At 41.8% G+C, this 16382-nt stretch overlaps 1 protein-coding gene across 4 annotated transcripts in view; it reads left to right on the forward strand.

Moving 5' to 3' along the window:
- Positions 1-2558: 2558 nt before the first annotated feature.
- LOC140185519 (cystathionine beta-synthase-like) overlaps positions 2559-16382 on the forward strand; it is a 58222-nt gene continuing 44398 nt past the window's right edge. For 2 of the 4 annotated variants that reach the window (XM_072238849.1, XM_072238852.1), the window contains exons 1-5: positions 2559-2595; positions 5799-5920; positions 12657-12712; positions 14372-14424; positions 16135-16272. In XM_072238849.1, coding sequence (XP_072094950.1) covers positions 14414-14424; positions 16135-16272 — 149 coding nt within the window. In that variant the 5' untranslated portion in view covers positions 2559-2595; positions 5799-5920; positions 12657-12712; positions 14372-14413. The remainder of the gene's footprint in view (positions 2596-5798; positions 5921-12656; positions 12713-14371; positions 14425-16134; positions 16273-16382) is intronic. The other 2 variants (XM_072238850.1, XM_072238851.1) reach the window with 2 other exon arrangements.

Here is a 16382-nt window from a genome sequence, read left to right on the forward strand (position 1 = left end):
TGGGATCCCCAGGAAATATGCTATCCCAAGAGGGTTCACAAATTCATTGGTTCAGCTGTGGCCACGTGGGTCATCATGCTGAGAATTGTAAAACAAAGAGGTCACATAATCTGAGACACGGCATTGATCAGGATTTGAAATGTGAGGAATCCTAGAAGCTGGTGCAGTTGGATGTTTGACAGATTGTTTTTTCCCTGATCAATAAGCATTTGTTTGTTTTAAAGTCTTAACGGTTATGTTTCCATAAAGATTGTAAGATTGTTCTTTAACATAGTTTGTGAACAGTTCAACCCTAGAAGAGTAAGTCATTTATAGAACTGGTTACAGAACTGGGACGTAGCACTTACATCTACAGTGATGAAGTATTTTGAGAGGTTGGTGATGAAGCATATCAACTTCTGCCTGAGAAGTGTCTTAGATCCACTTCAGTTTGCCAACCGATCCACAGCAGATGCCTTTTCATTGGCTCTTCACTCAACCCTGAACACCTGGGCAGCAAAGGTGCGTCAATAAGAATGGTCTTTATCGACTACAGCTCAGCATTCAATACCATCATCCCCTCAAAACTAATCAATAAGCTTCAAGTCTTTGGCCTCAGTACCTCCTTGTGCAAATGGATCTGAGATTTCCTCACTTGCAGACCCCTGTCAGTTTGGATTGGCAACAACATCTCCTCCATCAGCTCAGGTGCACCCACAGGGCTGTGTACATAGCCCCCTGCTCTACTCACTTTACACCTATGACTGTGTGGCTAAGCACAGCTCCAATGCCATATTCAAGTTCGATGACAAACCACGTTGTATGCCGAATCAAAGATGGTGATGAATCAGCATTTAGGAGTGAGATTGAAAATCTGGCTGAATGGTGCCACAACAACAACCTCTTACTCAATGTCAGCAAGACCAAGGAGCTGATTATTGACTTCAGGAGGAGGAAACCGGACATCTATGAGACAGTCCTTGTCGGGGAATCAGAAGTGGAGAGGGTCAGCAACTTTAAATTACTCAGTGTTATCATTTCAGAGGATCTGTCTTGGGCCCAGCACGTAAGTGCCATTATGAAGAAAGTATGGCAGCATCTCTACTTCCTTAGGAGTTTGCGAAGATTCGGCACGACATCTAAAACTTTGACAAACTTCCATAGATGTGTATTGACTGACTGCATCACAGTCTGGTATGGAAACACCAATGCCCTTGGATGGAAAATCCTACAAAAAGTAATGGTTAAGGCCCAGTCCATCACGGGTAAAGCCCTCCCCACCATTGAGCATGCCTACATGAAGAGTTGTCGCTGGAAAGCAGCATCCATCATCAGGGATCCCACCACATGGGACATGCCCTCTTCTCACTGCTGCCATCAAGTAGAAGGTACAGAAACCTCAGGACTCACATCACCAGGTTCAGGAACGGATATTGCCCCTCAGAAATCAGGCTCTTGAACGAAAGGGGATAACTTCACTCAGCTACACTTGTCCCATCATTGAAACGTTCTAACAATCTATGGGCTCACTTTCAAGGACTCTTGCTCTCAATATTTATGTATTATTATTATTTCTTCTTCTTTCTTTTTACATTTGCACACTGATTGAATGCCCAAGTTGGTGCAGTTCTTTCAATGATTCTATTGTGTTTATTGGAATTATTGAGTATGCCCACAAGAAAATGAATCTCACGGTTGTATGTGGTGACATATATGTACTTGGATAATAAATTTACTTTGAACTTTGAAGAAATGCAAACAATCTGTGAGTTTTAAATGTTGAATGAGGTATAGCAACATGTGAATTAATTTTGAGATACAGACAGAGAATCAGTCAGCACAGAAACAGTTCCAACTCTTCCATTCTGACAATGTGATTCAATGAGCCTGTACTTGGTCCATATCCCTCCGAACGTTTCCTAACTCGGTACCTGTTTCAAAATCTTAAACATTCTAATTCTACCTGCCTTTACATCTTCCTTTGGCATATACCCACCATCCTCTGCGTGAAAAAGCTGCCCCTGGGTGTGTGTGTGTGAGAGAGAGGTTCATGACCTCACTGTTGCTTTGCCTCACTTCTATAGCTCTGAGTCCATTTCCCAGGTAAACACAGATGCAAAAAATCCATTTAAGATCTGCCCCATCTCTTTCGGCTCCATTCACTTTGATCTTCCAGAGGAACAATTGTCAAATCCTGGGGATTTATCTACCCTAATTTGTCTCAAAATAGCAAGCATCTCCTCCTCTGCTGTAATCTATATACAGTCCATGACCTCACTGCTGTGTTGACTCACTTCTTTTGGTCCTGTGTCTGGCTCCCGAGCAAAGCTATTTAATATTCCCCCATCCCTTTCAGGTCCTCACATAAATCACCACTCTGATGCTTTAGAGTTCTAATTTTGGCCCTTACTATCTATTTTAACATTAATGTATCTGTAGAAGTCCTTGGGAAGCAATGGATTTCCCCCATACTCATAATTCAAAACATTGTGAAACTCTTTAGCTTCATACTGTCTAAGTTACACAATTTGTTAGTGTACTTTAACAACTTCCAAAACTCACTTCCGTTATTTAGATATCACCAGTTCTAGATGAACCTTGTTGGAGTTTGATGCGGTGAGTTCTCCTCCGAGTCCCTGAGTTATCTTGTAAGGCATATTTTTGTACATTATTTTGTATACCTTCAGACATTGCTTAGTCCTTTATTGCCTATTTTACAGATATACGTAAGTCCAGTTCTTATCTATACATGGATATATTTGTTTAAATCCTTCAAGTTTATGTGGGCATCGCTGCACAATGAACTGTTCTGTAACTATCGGAGTGTCTGTTAGTGCTTTTGCAATTTATCGGACTGTTGTAATATCTAAGGATATGCCTTAAATTCTCAACTTGTTCCTCCAACCAGTGACCCAGCACAATCTTATGTAGGAGTACCTTTTACTTGTCAATCCCATGCATGATCAGAAATAATGGCAGCCAATCTCATGGACCATCTGGATCCCTTGCCTTTGCATTACACACTGAAAGTACGGGGGCATTAAAATTTGTCCGCTTCTGTTACAGTGAAGAATGCAAGCAAGTTTGCTGCATTTTCCTCCTGCACATGTCTGGACTTGGTCATTCCGTATGCCTTGGTTATATTAGTGATCAGATAACTTTGACTCCTTGGATCCACATCCAATTCTGTGCTCAAATGCATCCACTATATTTCCAGTCCCAGCAGTCAGAGCAGCAGTGACTTTTTAAAGGTTGTTTTAAAGCTAAGGACTTGTTATTTTTCAGTTCCAGCCATCTGATCAGCAGAGAGAAGGAGTCAGTAGTGCTTAAGATTTGTTTACAGATATACAGTAAAAGGGAAACAGACTTTAGCAGTGTGGCTATTATGGAGTGACTGTTTTGGTGAGTGGCCATGCCTGAGTTGTGGTTGAGAATAACTTTATTTTATTATTTAGCGATACAGTGTGGAGTAGGCCCTTCTGGCCCTTTGAGTCAGCCCAGCAACCCCCGACAACCCTGATTAACCCTAACCTAATCATGGGACAATTTACAATGACCAAATAACCTACCTGGTTCATCTTTGGGATGTGGGGGGAAACCAGAGAACATGGAGGAAACCCACACGTTCCACGGGGAGGGCGTACAGAGGCTCCTTACAGAACCGTGCCAGAGTCGAGTTCCGAACTCCGGAATGCCCTGAGCTGTAATAGCGTCATGGTAACCACCACAATACCGTGGTACTCAAGGTGCTGAGACTTTGGTTCAAGAGTATTCGGTGACAGGAGGTTAAGCAGAATCAGATAATGGCTATAAGTGTTTTCCTTAGAATTGCTCTTCCTACATGAGTAGCTGGAATAGCAGTTAAGGTAGTGGCAGGACCAATGTAGCGTGCATGGTAACACACATCAAAGTTCTGGTGAACACAGCAGGCCAGGCAGCATCTCTAGGAAGCGGTACAGTCGACGTTTCAGGCCGAGACCCTTCGTCAGGACTAACTGAAGGAAGAGTGAGTAAGGGATTTGAAAGTTGGAGGGGGAGGGGGAGATCCAAAATGATAGGAGAAGACAGGAGGGGGGAGGGATGGAGCCAAGAGCTGGACAGGTGATTGGAAAAGGGGATATGAGAGGATCATGGGACAGGTCTTTACCATCCCCTCCGACCTTCAACTGTCGGAGGCAGAACGCTCTGTCGTCAGTAAGGGCCTCACCTTTGTCCCCCTTCGCCCACACCTCAGCGAGTTCCGTGTTCGCCATGATGCGGAACTCTTCTTCCGCCGTCTCTCCTGTCCCATGATCCTCTCATATCCCCTTTGCCAATCACCTGTCCAGCTCTTGGCTCCATCCCTCCCCCTCCTGTCTTCTCCTATCATTTTGGATCTCCCCCTCCACCTCCCACTTTCAAATCTCTTACTAACTCTTCCTTCAGTTAGTCCTGACGAAGGGTCTCGGCCTGAAACGTCGACTGTACCTCTTCCTAGAGATGCTGCCTGACCTGCTGTGTTCACCAGCAACTTTGATGTGTGTTGCTTGAATTTCCAGCATCTGCAGAATTCCTGTTGTTAGCGTGCATGGTTACATCATCTGCAGAAGGCATCCAGATGCAACTTCTGACTGATGGTGTGAAGGAAATGGAGCTGCAGTCTGATGTACTTTGGATCATCCAGGATGCTAAGTGCATCATAGATTAGGTTTTTAGCAAGGTGGTCACACATAAGGTGCAAGCTGCGGGTAGTTGGGCGACCAACAGGTAAGTTAGAGAGGGTAGGCAAATAGTGCAGGATTCCCCAGTGGCCAGTACTCTTAGCAACTTATATCTATTTGGATACCATTGGGGTGGTGACCTATCAGGGCACAGCCATTGCCAGGTCAGTGGCACTGCGGCTAGTTGTGAGCCTCAGCAGGAAAGGGTGAAGCCAAGAAAGGAACTGGTGTTAGGAGATACAATAATTAGGTAGACAGGTAGGAGATTCTGTGGTCATAGACCTTGGTGAACAAACAGTCCAAATACACCACTGTGCAGCTGGGTGTTGGACTTCGTAACTAGCAGACCTCAGATGGACAGGATGCACAACCACTCCTCCCTCCCCGTCATCCTCAACATGGGTGTCCCCCAGGGCTGTGTGCTGAGCCGATTGCTGTACACCCTGCTCACACGTGACTGCACGACCAAACACCCGTGTAATCACGTTGTCAAGTTTGCCGATGACAGGACAGTGGTGGGGCTCATCACCAACAACGAAGAGACAGCCTGCAGAGAGGAGGGAGAAGAACCCAAGGCCTGAAGTTTCAAAGTCATGGCAATGCACATCTTAACAAGCTGCATCACTGCATGCCATGGAAACTGCACTGTGGTGCACAAGAAGGCTTTACAACAGGTAGTCAAAACAGCCCAATGAATCACCAGCTCTAGCCTGCCAGCCATCTGGACCCACTGCAATTTGCCTATTGTCACAATAGGTCTGCAGCAGATGCGATCTCATTATCGTTTCATGCAGCCTTGGATCACCTGGACAGCACTAATACTTATGTCAGGCTGCTGTTTGTTGACTACAACTCAGTGTTTAACACAATTATTCCCACATTTCTGATCAAAAAGCTCCACAACCTGGGTAACTCCCGCTGCACAACTAGATCCTCGACTTCCTCACAGTCTGTGCGGATCAGAAATAACATCTCTATCTCGCTGATAATCAACTCAGGCGCACCTCAAGGATGTGTGCTTAGCCCACTGCTCTACTCTCTCTACATTCTTGACTCTGTGGCCAGGCACAGCTCAAGTGCCATCTATAACTATGCTGACGACACAACTATTTTTGTCAGAATTTCAGATAGCGACGAGCAGGCATACAGGAGCAAGATAGATCAGTTGGCTGAGCGGCGTCACAGCAGCAACATCGCACTCAACATCAAGACCAAAGAATTGATTGTGGACTTCAGAACGGGTAAGACAAGGGAACATGCACCAGTCCTCATCGAGGGATCAGAAGTGGGAAGAGTGAGCAACTTCATATTCCTGGAAGTAAACATCTGAGGTCTATCCTGGGCCCAACATCGAGTTTGCTCCGCCATTCCATCATGGCTGATCCCAGATTCCACTCAACCCCATGCACCTGCCTTCTCGCCATTTCCTCTGATGCCCTGACCGATCAGAAAACGATCAACTTCCACCTTAAGTATACCCACGGACTTGGCCTCCACCACAGTCTGTGGCAGCGCATTCCACAGATCACTACTCTTTGGCTAAAAATATTCCTCCTTCTGTCTGTTCTAAAGGGTCGCCCCTCAATTTTGAAGCTGTTCCCTCTAGTTCTTGATAACCCCACCATAGAAAACATCCTCTCCACATCCACCCTATCTATTCCTTTCAACATTCGGTGGGTTTCAATGAGATCCCCACACATTCTTCTAAATTCCAGTGAGTACAGGCCCAAAGCTGCCAAATGCTCCTCATATGTTAACCCTTTCATTCCTGGAATCATCCACATGAACCTCCTCTGGACTCTCTTCAATGACGACACATCCGTTCCAAGATAAGGGGCCCAAAACTGTTGACAATACTCCAAGTGCGGCCTGACTAGTGTCTTATAAAGGCTCAGCATTATCTCCTTTCCCCTTGAAATAAATGCCAACATTGTATTTGCCTTCTTTACCACAGGCTCAACCTGTAAATTAACCTTCTGAGAGTCTTGCACGATGACTCCTAAGTCTCTCTGCACCTCTGATGTTTGAACTTTCTCCCCATTTAGATAATAGTCTGCACTGTTGCTCCTTTTACCAAAATGCATTATCATACATTTCCCAACATTGTATTCCATCTGCCACTTTTTTGTCCATCCTTCCAATTTGACTAAGTCCTGCTGCAATCGCATTGCTTCCTCCTACCCCGACACCTATCTTTGTATCATCTGCAAACTTTGCCACAAAGCCATTAATTTCAAATGCTACATGCATTTAAATACAGCAATTTGAGTTCAGTATTCTTTGATCTTCTGAATTTAGCCTCTGTGGTACAATATAACTCTTTGCTTTGTCTGCATTTGTACCCAATCATTGGCTTGTCCTTCCTTATATTCACGTTACATCCATCATCTACTTGTAAACCTGCTGGCTCTTCCTCAGCTCTACCATACTGGTTCCCATCCCCCCCGCCATATTGGTTTAAACCACTCCCAACAGCTCTAGTAAACCGGCCCACAAAAGTATTGGTCCCACTCAGATTCAAGTACAACTCGTCCCTTTTGTTACAGGTCCCATCTGCCCCAGAAGAGGTCCCAATTATCCAGAAATCTGAATCCCCGCTCCCTGCTCCAATTTATCTGCCACCTCATTCTATTCCTAATCCTCACTGTTGTGTGGCACAGGCGGCAATCCCGAGATCACTACCTCTGAGGTCCTGCTTCTCAGCTTCCTTCCTAACTCCCTGTACTCTTTTTTCAGGACCTCCTCCCTTTTTCTACCTATGTCATTGGTACCAATATGTACCACGACTGCTGCTCATCCTCCCTTTTCAGGATATTGTAGACACACCCAGAAACATCTCGGTCTCTGGCACCTGGAAGGCAAACTACTATTCGTGTTTCCTTCTTGTGTCCACAGAATTGCCTATCTGTCCCCCTGACTATAGAGTCCCCTATTACTGCTGCCAGCCTCTTCTGTTCCCTACTCATCTTACCTACAGGGCCAGACTCAGTGCCTGAGACATGGCCGCTGTTGCTTTCCCCAGGTAGGTTCCCCCCTCCCTAACAATACTCAAAATGGAGTACCTATTGTTAAGGGGGACAGCCACAGGTGTGCTCTCCACTAACTGACGTTCTCCCTTCCCTCTTCTAACAGTTATTCATTTATCTGTCTCCTGCAGCCTTGCTGTGACCACTTCCATGTCATTCCTATCTATCACTGCTTCACTTTCCCTAACAAGTTGAAGGTCATCGAGCTGCAGCTCCAGTTCTCTAACACGGTCTCTAAGATTTAAATAAGAAATGAGGAATAAACTTACCTACTTACCTTCCCTCCGTCTGTTCTTACCGAAACAGGTGCTTCTGTTGCATCTGCACAGTCCTCCAGTCAACGACTCCTATCGAAAAACTTCCTGCTTTTTAAAGCTCTTCACTGGACCTGCACAGGAACGCTTCTGTTGCGTCTGCGCAGTACTCCGATCAATGACTTCTTCCTCCCACCTTCTTATTCTGACTTTGTCTCTCTTCCTTTCCAGTCCTGATCGTTTGGTCTGAAACCCATTGTTTACTCTTTTCCATAGATGCTGCCTGGCCTGTTGAGTTCCTCCAGCATTTTGCGTGTGATATTTGTGTGTTGGATATCCAGCATCTGCAGATTTTCTTGTGTTTTTCCTTTAATTAATTTTGTTTTAAATTTTGGGCAGAGAAACAAAATCATACATTAATAGTTTTTGAAATTATCATGGAACATACACTTTTTTTAACCTTTCATTACGAATGAGCAAAAATCCATAGGTGGTCTGTATGTGATTGGCGTGGCGTTCTACATATTCTTTGTTGTGCTGAATGGCAAAGTCCAAGGTCATCCGAAATACTACTGTATTAGAATGGTTACACCAAGGCCCACTTACCCATTATTACAACATTCTTCTCAGTCTAGGAATGCCTCTGTTTTTAAATTCTCACCCTGGTTATCAAAAGCAACCATGACCTTGCCAGGCACTTTTATCTGTAACTTTCTTCAGTCCTGAAACCTTCCAAAATCTCAGTGTTTCTCTAGGTCTGGCCTCTTGTACATCCCCAGTTTTCATCACTCCTTTGTTCATGGTTGTCCATTCTATTGCCTGGGCAGCTCTGGATTTCCCTGTTGAAATTTCTTGAACCCCTACTCCCACTTTAAGATACTCCATACCAACTGTACACATTTGATCACTTGGCCTAATATTTCTTCAGACTCTGAGTCCAATTTTTCTTTTATGCTCCTGGTGTGATGAACCTGTAGCAGCTACTTAAAAACCAAACCAAAACTGCTGAGAGACTTATTGAGGGAATTAACACTGTATAATGCACTTCCAAATAGCTGAGTTCCAAGTCAAAAAAGAATGTTCAATCTTTACTATGAAACCAGCAAAGACGAGCAATCAAAAATAGTGATAATGGAATTATCAATATTCATGAAAGTTTGCAGAATGAGTGATATAAGTGAGTAAAGTGAGCAGTCAACAAAAAAAATACATCCCTTGCTCCGTCTATCACTAACTAAACTAATGGCACAAAAGGTGCATATGTGACTATACTAATTTACTTCTACCATGCCCTGACCTACATGACAAATTACTGTAAATTGTAATAAAAATGTGCACCATAAAATACAATACAGAAAGAGAAAATAGATACATTGCTCTTACAGTACCTTTGACTCTTTTATTTTGTTAATGTTGGCATATAAATACAAGATACATTGCACGTTAAATTTTGGTCTGAATTAAAATGATCTCGACTATTACTTTCATTCACTCACCTTCACATTGAAGGAGTTTAGTTTAAACTTTCTACTGTATTTAAACAAAACCCAATATTGAGACAATAGCCTATTCCAACTGTTCCTTCAGCAATGAAGTATTAGCTTGACAGAAACAGCTAATGTTAAAGTGAATTTTAAAAAATAAATCACGCTCTTTCCCTTTTCCTATTCAATGCACTCTTATTAGCCTATCTATAATTTAATCTTCAATTCTCATTTACACATTTCATTTTAAATTCTGAAATTTAAGATAAAAAATACACTGCATATAAAATTTTGAAATGTTCCATCTGCTCCTATTTTACATAAGGCTGCTGTTCTATATCTTTGTATTTTAATCTAATCTCTTCTGCTGTTGATTATTGCTTCAGTTAACTATAAACTCCAGTCTTCTATCTTATCACCCCAAGCCCAAATTGTTCAAGCAAGTCATCTCGGATGTCAGCAGAAATGCCTGCTGAGTGCAAAATGTACTCACTTCTGTTCCCTGACTTATAATTTCATTATCTGCTATTTTTTCATTTTGTCTATGAAACCCTCCTAACTGTTAGGTGACAATTTGAGAATAAACAGAAAGATGCAAATGAAAATTGTCAACCTACTGAATTAATCAGCGATGTCTCTGTAAATGGGGTAACAGGAATCTCCATCTCTCAGTTGCCCTCGGAGTGCAGAGTGTTGTTTTCAGTAAGTGTCTGGGCTTTCATGCACAGAATCTGTGGGGATCTGTAGAATGTCCGAACACTGGCCACTGGTTTAGTGGTGTGATATTTCTGCCAGTGGGATAGGTGGGTGCAAGGAGTACGACCCACAGAGCTCGAAAGCACAGAGGCTTGGCAATGGTCGGGAATGTGATTGGCAATTAAACTAAGGTGAATATTTCTACTATTTTTGCTATGAGAGTTCATTAGAATAAATAAAGAAAATACTTTAAGGTAAGTAGTACTTGGAATGGAACAAATCCATCTTGTGATCAGTATTATGAGGATTAACTAAAGAGAGTTTAGTGGTGTTTCGAAAAAGGATAGCTCAAAGCTGTGTTTTCTAACTGGACTATGAGAGAAGGTAGCTCCCTGGCAGCCAGGTGTGCAGGAATGTATCCAGCTGAAATTACTGGCAAGTCATATTTTGGAGCTGTCCTGGACCTTCAACTCAACACCTCCCCCTGCATCTGGATCCTTGACTTCCTGACCAACAGACCGCAATCAGAAAGGATATGCAGCAACTATCCTCAATACTGGTTCCCCACATGGCTCCAATATCAGCCCCCTACTCTGTGTTCTATACATTCGTCCTGCACGGCCAACTTCTGCTCGAACTCCTTGCTAAAGCAGCCAGCATAATCAAAGGCCCCACCCATACCATTCATTCTTCCTTCTCTCCCCTCCTGTCACACAGATGATACATAAGCCTGAATGCATGTACCATCAATCTCAAGGACGGACAGCTATCCCACTGTTATTAAATGACGGGATCCCTAGTACAATCAGATGGACCCTTGACTTCAATCTACCCCGCTATATAGTTTTGTCTACATGCAGTTCTCTTTCTCTGTAAACCCTTTATTCTGCACTCTGATATTGCTTTACTTCAACGCACCATTGTAATGAACTGATCTGTATGAATGGTAAACAAGACAAGTTTTTTGCTGTACCTTGGTACACGTGAGAATAATAAACCAATTAACCACTTTGCTTCATTCACGTTCTTCAGGGTAAGTTGCTGTCTCCAAAACTAGCAGTCTGATTAGCTCTTAAACATTATTTTTGAAGAGAGAGTCGAACTTCAAATGGAACATAGTCTATTACTATCATCTTCGATTGAAAATCAATTAATTAAAACTCGGAGTCAATTCTATATACGTGGTGATAAAACTGGGAAACTACTGGCTAATCAACTGAAATCGGCTTCGGTTAAACGCCAGATTGTTAAGATTCATAAAAATGGTGGTACTCTGACGGTTGATCATGATGAGATAAATAAATCCTTTCAAGAATTTTATACTTCTTTATACCAATCAGAATTTCCTGATGACTCCACTTTAATGCACAAATTTTTAAAGAAATTGAATATTCCAAAATTACCACCTAATGAACGTTTAAAACTAGATGTACCTATTACAGTAGAAGAAATAAAAAATGCTATTTCTTCGATGAATTCAGGTAAAGCACCTGGTCCAGACGGTTATACAGCAGAAATTTTAAAATCCTCCTCTACTATACTTTCTCCTTGGTTATGTAGAACCTTTATGGATGCAGTATCTATAGGTAAATTACCTCAATTTTTTTATCGAGCTTCTATTTCCCTAATTCTTAAAAAAGATAAGGATCCTACTGAATGTGCATCTTATAGGCCTATATCTTGCTGAATGCGGATTCTAAGATTTTTTCTAAAATATTGGCAATAAGACTGGAGAATGTATTACCTCAAAGTATTTCTGTTGATCAGACTGGATTTATTAAAAATCGTTACTCCTTCTTTAGTATTAGGAGATTAATGAATATTGTTTATACTTCTTTACCTAGAACTCCAGAATGCATCATCTCATTGGACGCTGAGAAAAAGATTAAAAAAGAATATTCTCTGCAACAGCTGAATGCCACTCTGGGTTACGTGGGGGAATGAGGGAAACGTGGTCTTGACTGAGATGCCCATATCCTCCATGAGCAATAAAAAAAAACAAATCCACCATCCATTCATATAATCCATTTGATACTACAACAAACTGAAGTACTGAAAATAACTCAAACAACAGGAATTCTGCAGATGCTGGAAATTCAAGCAACACACATCAAAGTTGCTGGTGAACATAGCAGGCCAGGCAGCATCTCTAGGAAGAGGTACAGTCGACATTTCAGGCCGAGACCCTTCGTCAGGACTCACGTCTCGGCCTGAAACATCGACTGTACCTCTTCCTAGAGATGGCTGCTGCGTTCACCAACAACTTTGACGTGTGTTACTGAAAATAACTTCCTTCTAACCTTTTAAAATTTAAAAACAGTAAAAATAAAAAGTTGGTTGCAAATAACATTACCTTCAAATTGTAAAGAAAATGGAATGAATATAAAGGAAAAGTACCAAGTAGGAGGGTTCATGAGCCATAAGGTCATAGCACCGAAGATAGGCACTAAGTCTTATCAATAAATCTGCCAGTGCACTGTTGAAGTAAAATCTTACTTCACTCTGCCCTCCCCTTAGGAGCTACCTTCTTCAGGAGAAACACATCAGCTTTTTTGACTGCTGATATTCCACAGGTATGCTTTAATGTGATTTATTTTTTATCTATCTCTTAATGTCTACTTTTAATATTAAAACGGCATTCATAGTAATGACTGTGTCGAGCAATTGGAAAAAACAAGGTAGTATCAGTTTTTGTAATGACTGCCATTATGCTGATTAAACTGGGAATTGTAATCAATTGCAGCTTGGAAAAGTGTTTTTGCACATAAGCAGTACAGGAGAAAATGTCTGGAATTGTTTTGTTTGCATTCATCTCAGTGTAAAATGGGTATGTAAATTTATTCAACAAAAAACGGGTATTTGCAAAGAAAATATAAGGTAATTCCTATAGTTTACAAAAGTATTCACAGACTCTTTTAAGCATTTGTGAAAGATGCTTTAAAAGGGAGAGTCTGACTGGACATCCTTGGAACGTTCAAAACTATGTTCCAGCTAATGTGTGGTTCCTATTGTAATAACAAAAATCACAACCAATGTACACATAATGAGCTATATTGAAAAGCTGATGGGCTCTGTCTTGATGATTGATGTCATCAGTTCCATAGCAAGCCACCAGCCTATACCCTAGGATGTTCATGACTTTAGAACACACATATTCAAACACTGAGATCCTATTATGAGTACAGATTCCAGCTGATAAACCTCGTCAGTACATTTTATGACAGGACTGTTTTGAGTCCAGATGTGGAACACCCAGGTACTAAAATTTCACAGCATATCCATTTGAATATGACCTTCTCAATTTAAGGAAATCTGAAAAAAGTAAACAATTCTCTACATTCAATAAGCAAAGTTAAACCCGAGTTTAAAAAATTTACAGATAAACTAGTTTCTGGAAATTGCTGAATGCATTTTTAAGGTCTAATAGGTTTCTTTTATATTAAAATTTGTGTGTGTGGTTTGTATCAATGCGCTCCAAATCTCACATTTAAATACGTAATTCTCTCCAAAGATAAAACAAGGTGGGGCAAGGATTAGTTAAAATCATTAAGTTGCTTTATACTGTATAGTATTTGTGATATTTTTTAATTTTCCAGATTTTCAACATCTGCAATATTTTATGAACATTGGGTTTGATCAGATGTACAATTTAATGAAAACATGAGCCTTTCAAAAATAATGTAAAATAATGGGTTCAATTGTTCTCTGACCTTGGCAATTTACTTGCCAACTTTTCATCACCATGCGAGGAGACATCGTCAGTGCACTGTTGATAGTGGTGTGTCCTCTGAATGCGTGGCCTTTCTGTAAAGGTCTCCCTTATGCATTCTGATAAAACATTTTCAAGTAAATTGCGAAGATCGGAGAACAACTCAACCCAACCACCAACCACCCGGGTTACACATCTTCCGAATTATTTCCAAAGTAACGAACAATGATGCCAACTCATTTTATTGGATTGTTTTAGATCAAATTAAATGGTCCGCATTAGAATTTACTGGCTTTGCCTCTTTTAAGGGTTTTTGTTTTCAACAATATTTCGTTTGAGAGAGCGGGACTTCTCTTTAGCAGGCTGTCTTGCCTTTCATCTCTCTCCTTTTAAAGATGGGCAGAGTGTTTTATGAGCTTAATGGTTGAGAGGTGTCTTCTAATCTTCTGTTAAGCCAATGAATGTTACTGTGCAATACATATTCGTCAAATGTATTTGAATGCCTTTGCATTGCAATTTTCAGCCTGATTGAAACTGAGAATTGAGGATCTTGTGGAAAACCTGCATGATCATTAGGTACTGACAGTCTATTTTAATTTTCTTTTGAAAATATATTTTATTCATAATTAATACAGTAAATATAATCAGTATGCATTTTCTCCGCTTTAATATCAGTTCAATGTTATCTTATAATGAGTCAATGAACATAAGAAATAAGAGCAGGAGTAGGCCATCCGGCCCATCGAGCCAGCTCCGCCATTCAATAAGATCATAGCTGATCTGTCCGTAAACTCAGCTCCATTTACCTGACGCAAACAACAGGAATTCTGCAGATGCTGGAAATTCAAGCAACACACATCAAAGTTGCTGGTGAACGCAGCAGGCCAGGCAGCATCTCTAGGAAGAGGTACAGTCGACGTTTCAGGCCGAGACCCTTCGTCAGGACTAACTGAAGGAAGAGTTAGTAAGAGGTTTGAAAGTGGAAGGGGGAGGGGGAGATCCAAAACAATAGGAGAAGACAGGAGGGGGAGGAATGGAGCCAAGAGCTGGACAGGTGATTGGCAAAGGGGATACAAGAGGATCATGGGACAGAAGGTCCGGGGAGAAAGACGGGGGCGGGGGGAACCCAGAGGATGGGCAAGGGGTATAGTCAGAGGGACAGAGGGAGAAAAAGGAGAGTGAGAGAAAGAATGTGTGTATAAAAATAAATAACAGATGGGGTACGAGGGGGAGGTGGGACATTAGCGGAAGTTAGAGCAGTCAATGTTCATGCCATCAGGTTGGAAGCTACCCAGACAGAATATAATCCTGATCCTGTCCCATGATCCTCTCATATCCCCTTTTGCCAATCACCTGTCCAGCTCTTGGCTCCATCCCTCCCCCCTCCTGTCTTCTCCTATCATTTTGGATCTCCCCCTCCCCCTCCAACTTTCAAATCTCTTAGTAACTCTTCCTTCAGTTAGTCCTGACGAAGGGTCTCGGCCTGAAACGTCGACTGTACCTCTTCCTAGAGATGCTGCCTGGCCCGCTGCGTTCACCAGCAACTTTGATGTGTGTTGTCCATTTACCTGCCTTTTCCCCATAACCCTTAATTCCCCTACTATGTAAAAATCTACCTAACTGTATCTTAAATTATATTTAGTGAAGAAGGCTCAACTGCTTCCCTGGGCAGAGAATTCCACAGATTCACCACTCCCTGGGGAAAAACAGTTTCTCCTCATCGCCGTCCTAAATCTTCTCCCCTGAATCTTGAGGCAATGTCCCCTAGTTCTAGTCTCACCTACCAATGAAAACAACTTTCCGACTTCTATCTTATCTATCCCTTTCAAAATTCTGTATGTTTTGATAAGATCCCCTCTCATTCTTCACAATGTCACTATGTTTCCTCAAAAAAAGCACCCATAAAGTGTTTGAAAGCCCAATCTTTCAATGTCCCATGGCAGCAGAATTCCTGACTGCAGGATTGTAGGATAAGAATCAAGAACACATTAGACCAGGCGTTCCCAACCCTTTTTTTTCATCCCATGGACCCCTACCATTAACTGAGGGGTCCATGGACCCCAGGTTGGGAACCCATTCATTAGAGGAATTGCTTCTTAAATCAGAGAAGTGAGGTCCATTATGTTATAATTACTGTTACCTCCATGTTACTGGCTAATGTAGTGAACACAGACAATTGAAATTGGAGCCTTGATTTAGCTCAGTCCTTCATGGACATTCAATATACCATTTATAAAATGCGGAAGCATAAAAGTAAAAGTATTATCATTTTTAATTTGCTCTTAGCTTTTTGGTTGACGTGGAGACATCTAAAGAGATACAAGGGCTTCAAGCAAGGGGAAAGATGGAGCAAGACCACCCATCTCAGTGTTTCTGGAGTCCTGAAATGCCAACATTTAAACCTCCACTCTCCAACGGTGTGATGTGAGTACTACATACTATAAGTATCAGAACAAATGAGACACATAAAGCTGTATAAACTAAAACTTTGCTTTGTAGCCTCTGGTAAAGTTTTCTTACTAAATATTTCTCAG

The sequence above is a fragment of the Mobula birostris genome, chromosome 20 (assembly GCF_030028105.1).
Source record: "Mobula birostris isolate sMobBir1 chromosome 20, sMobBir1.hap1, whole genome shotgun sequence".
NCBI lineage: Eukaryota > Metazoa > Chordata > Chondrichthyes > Myliobatiformes > Myliobatidae > Mobula > Mobula birostris.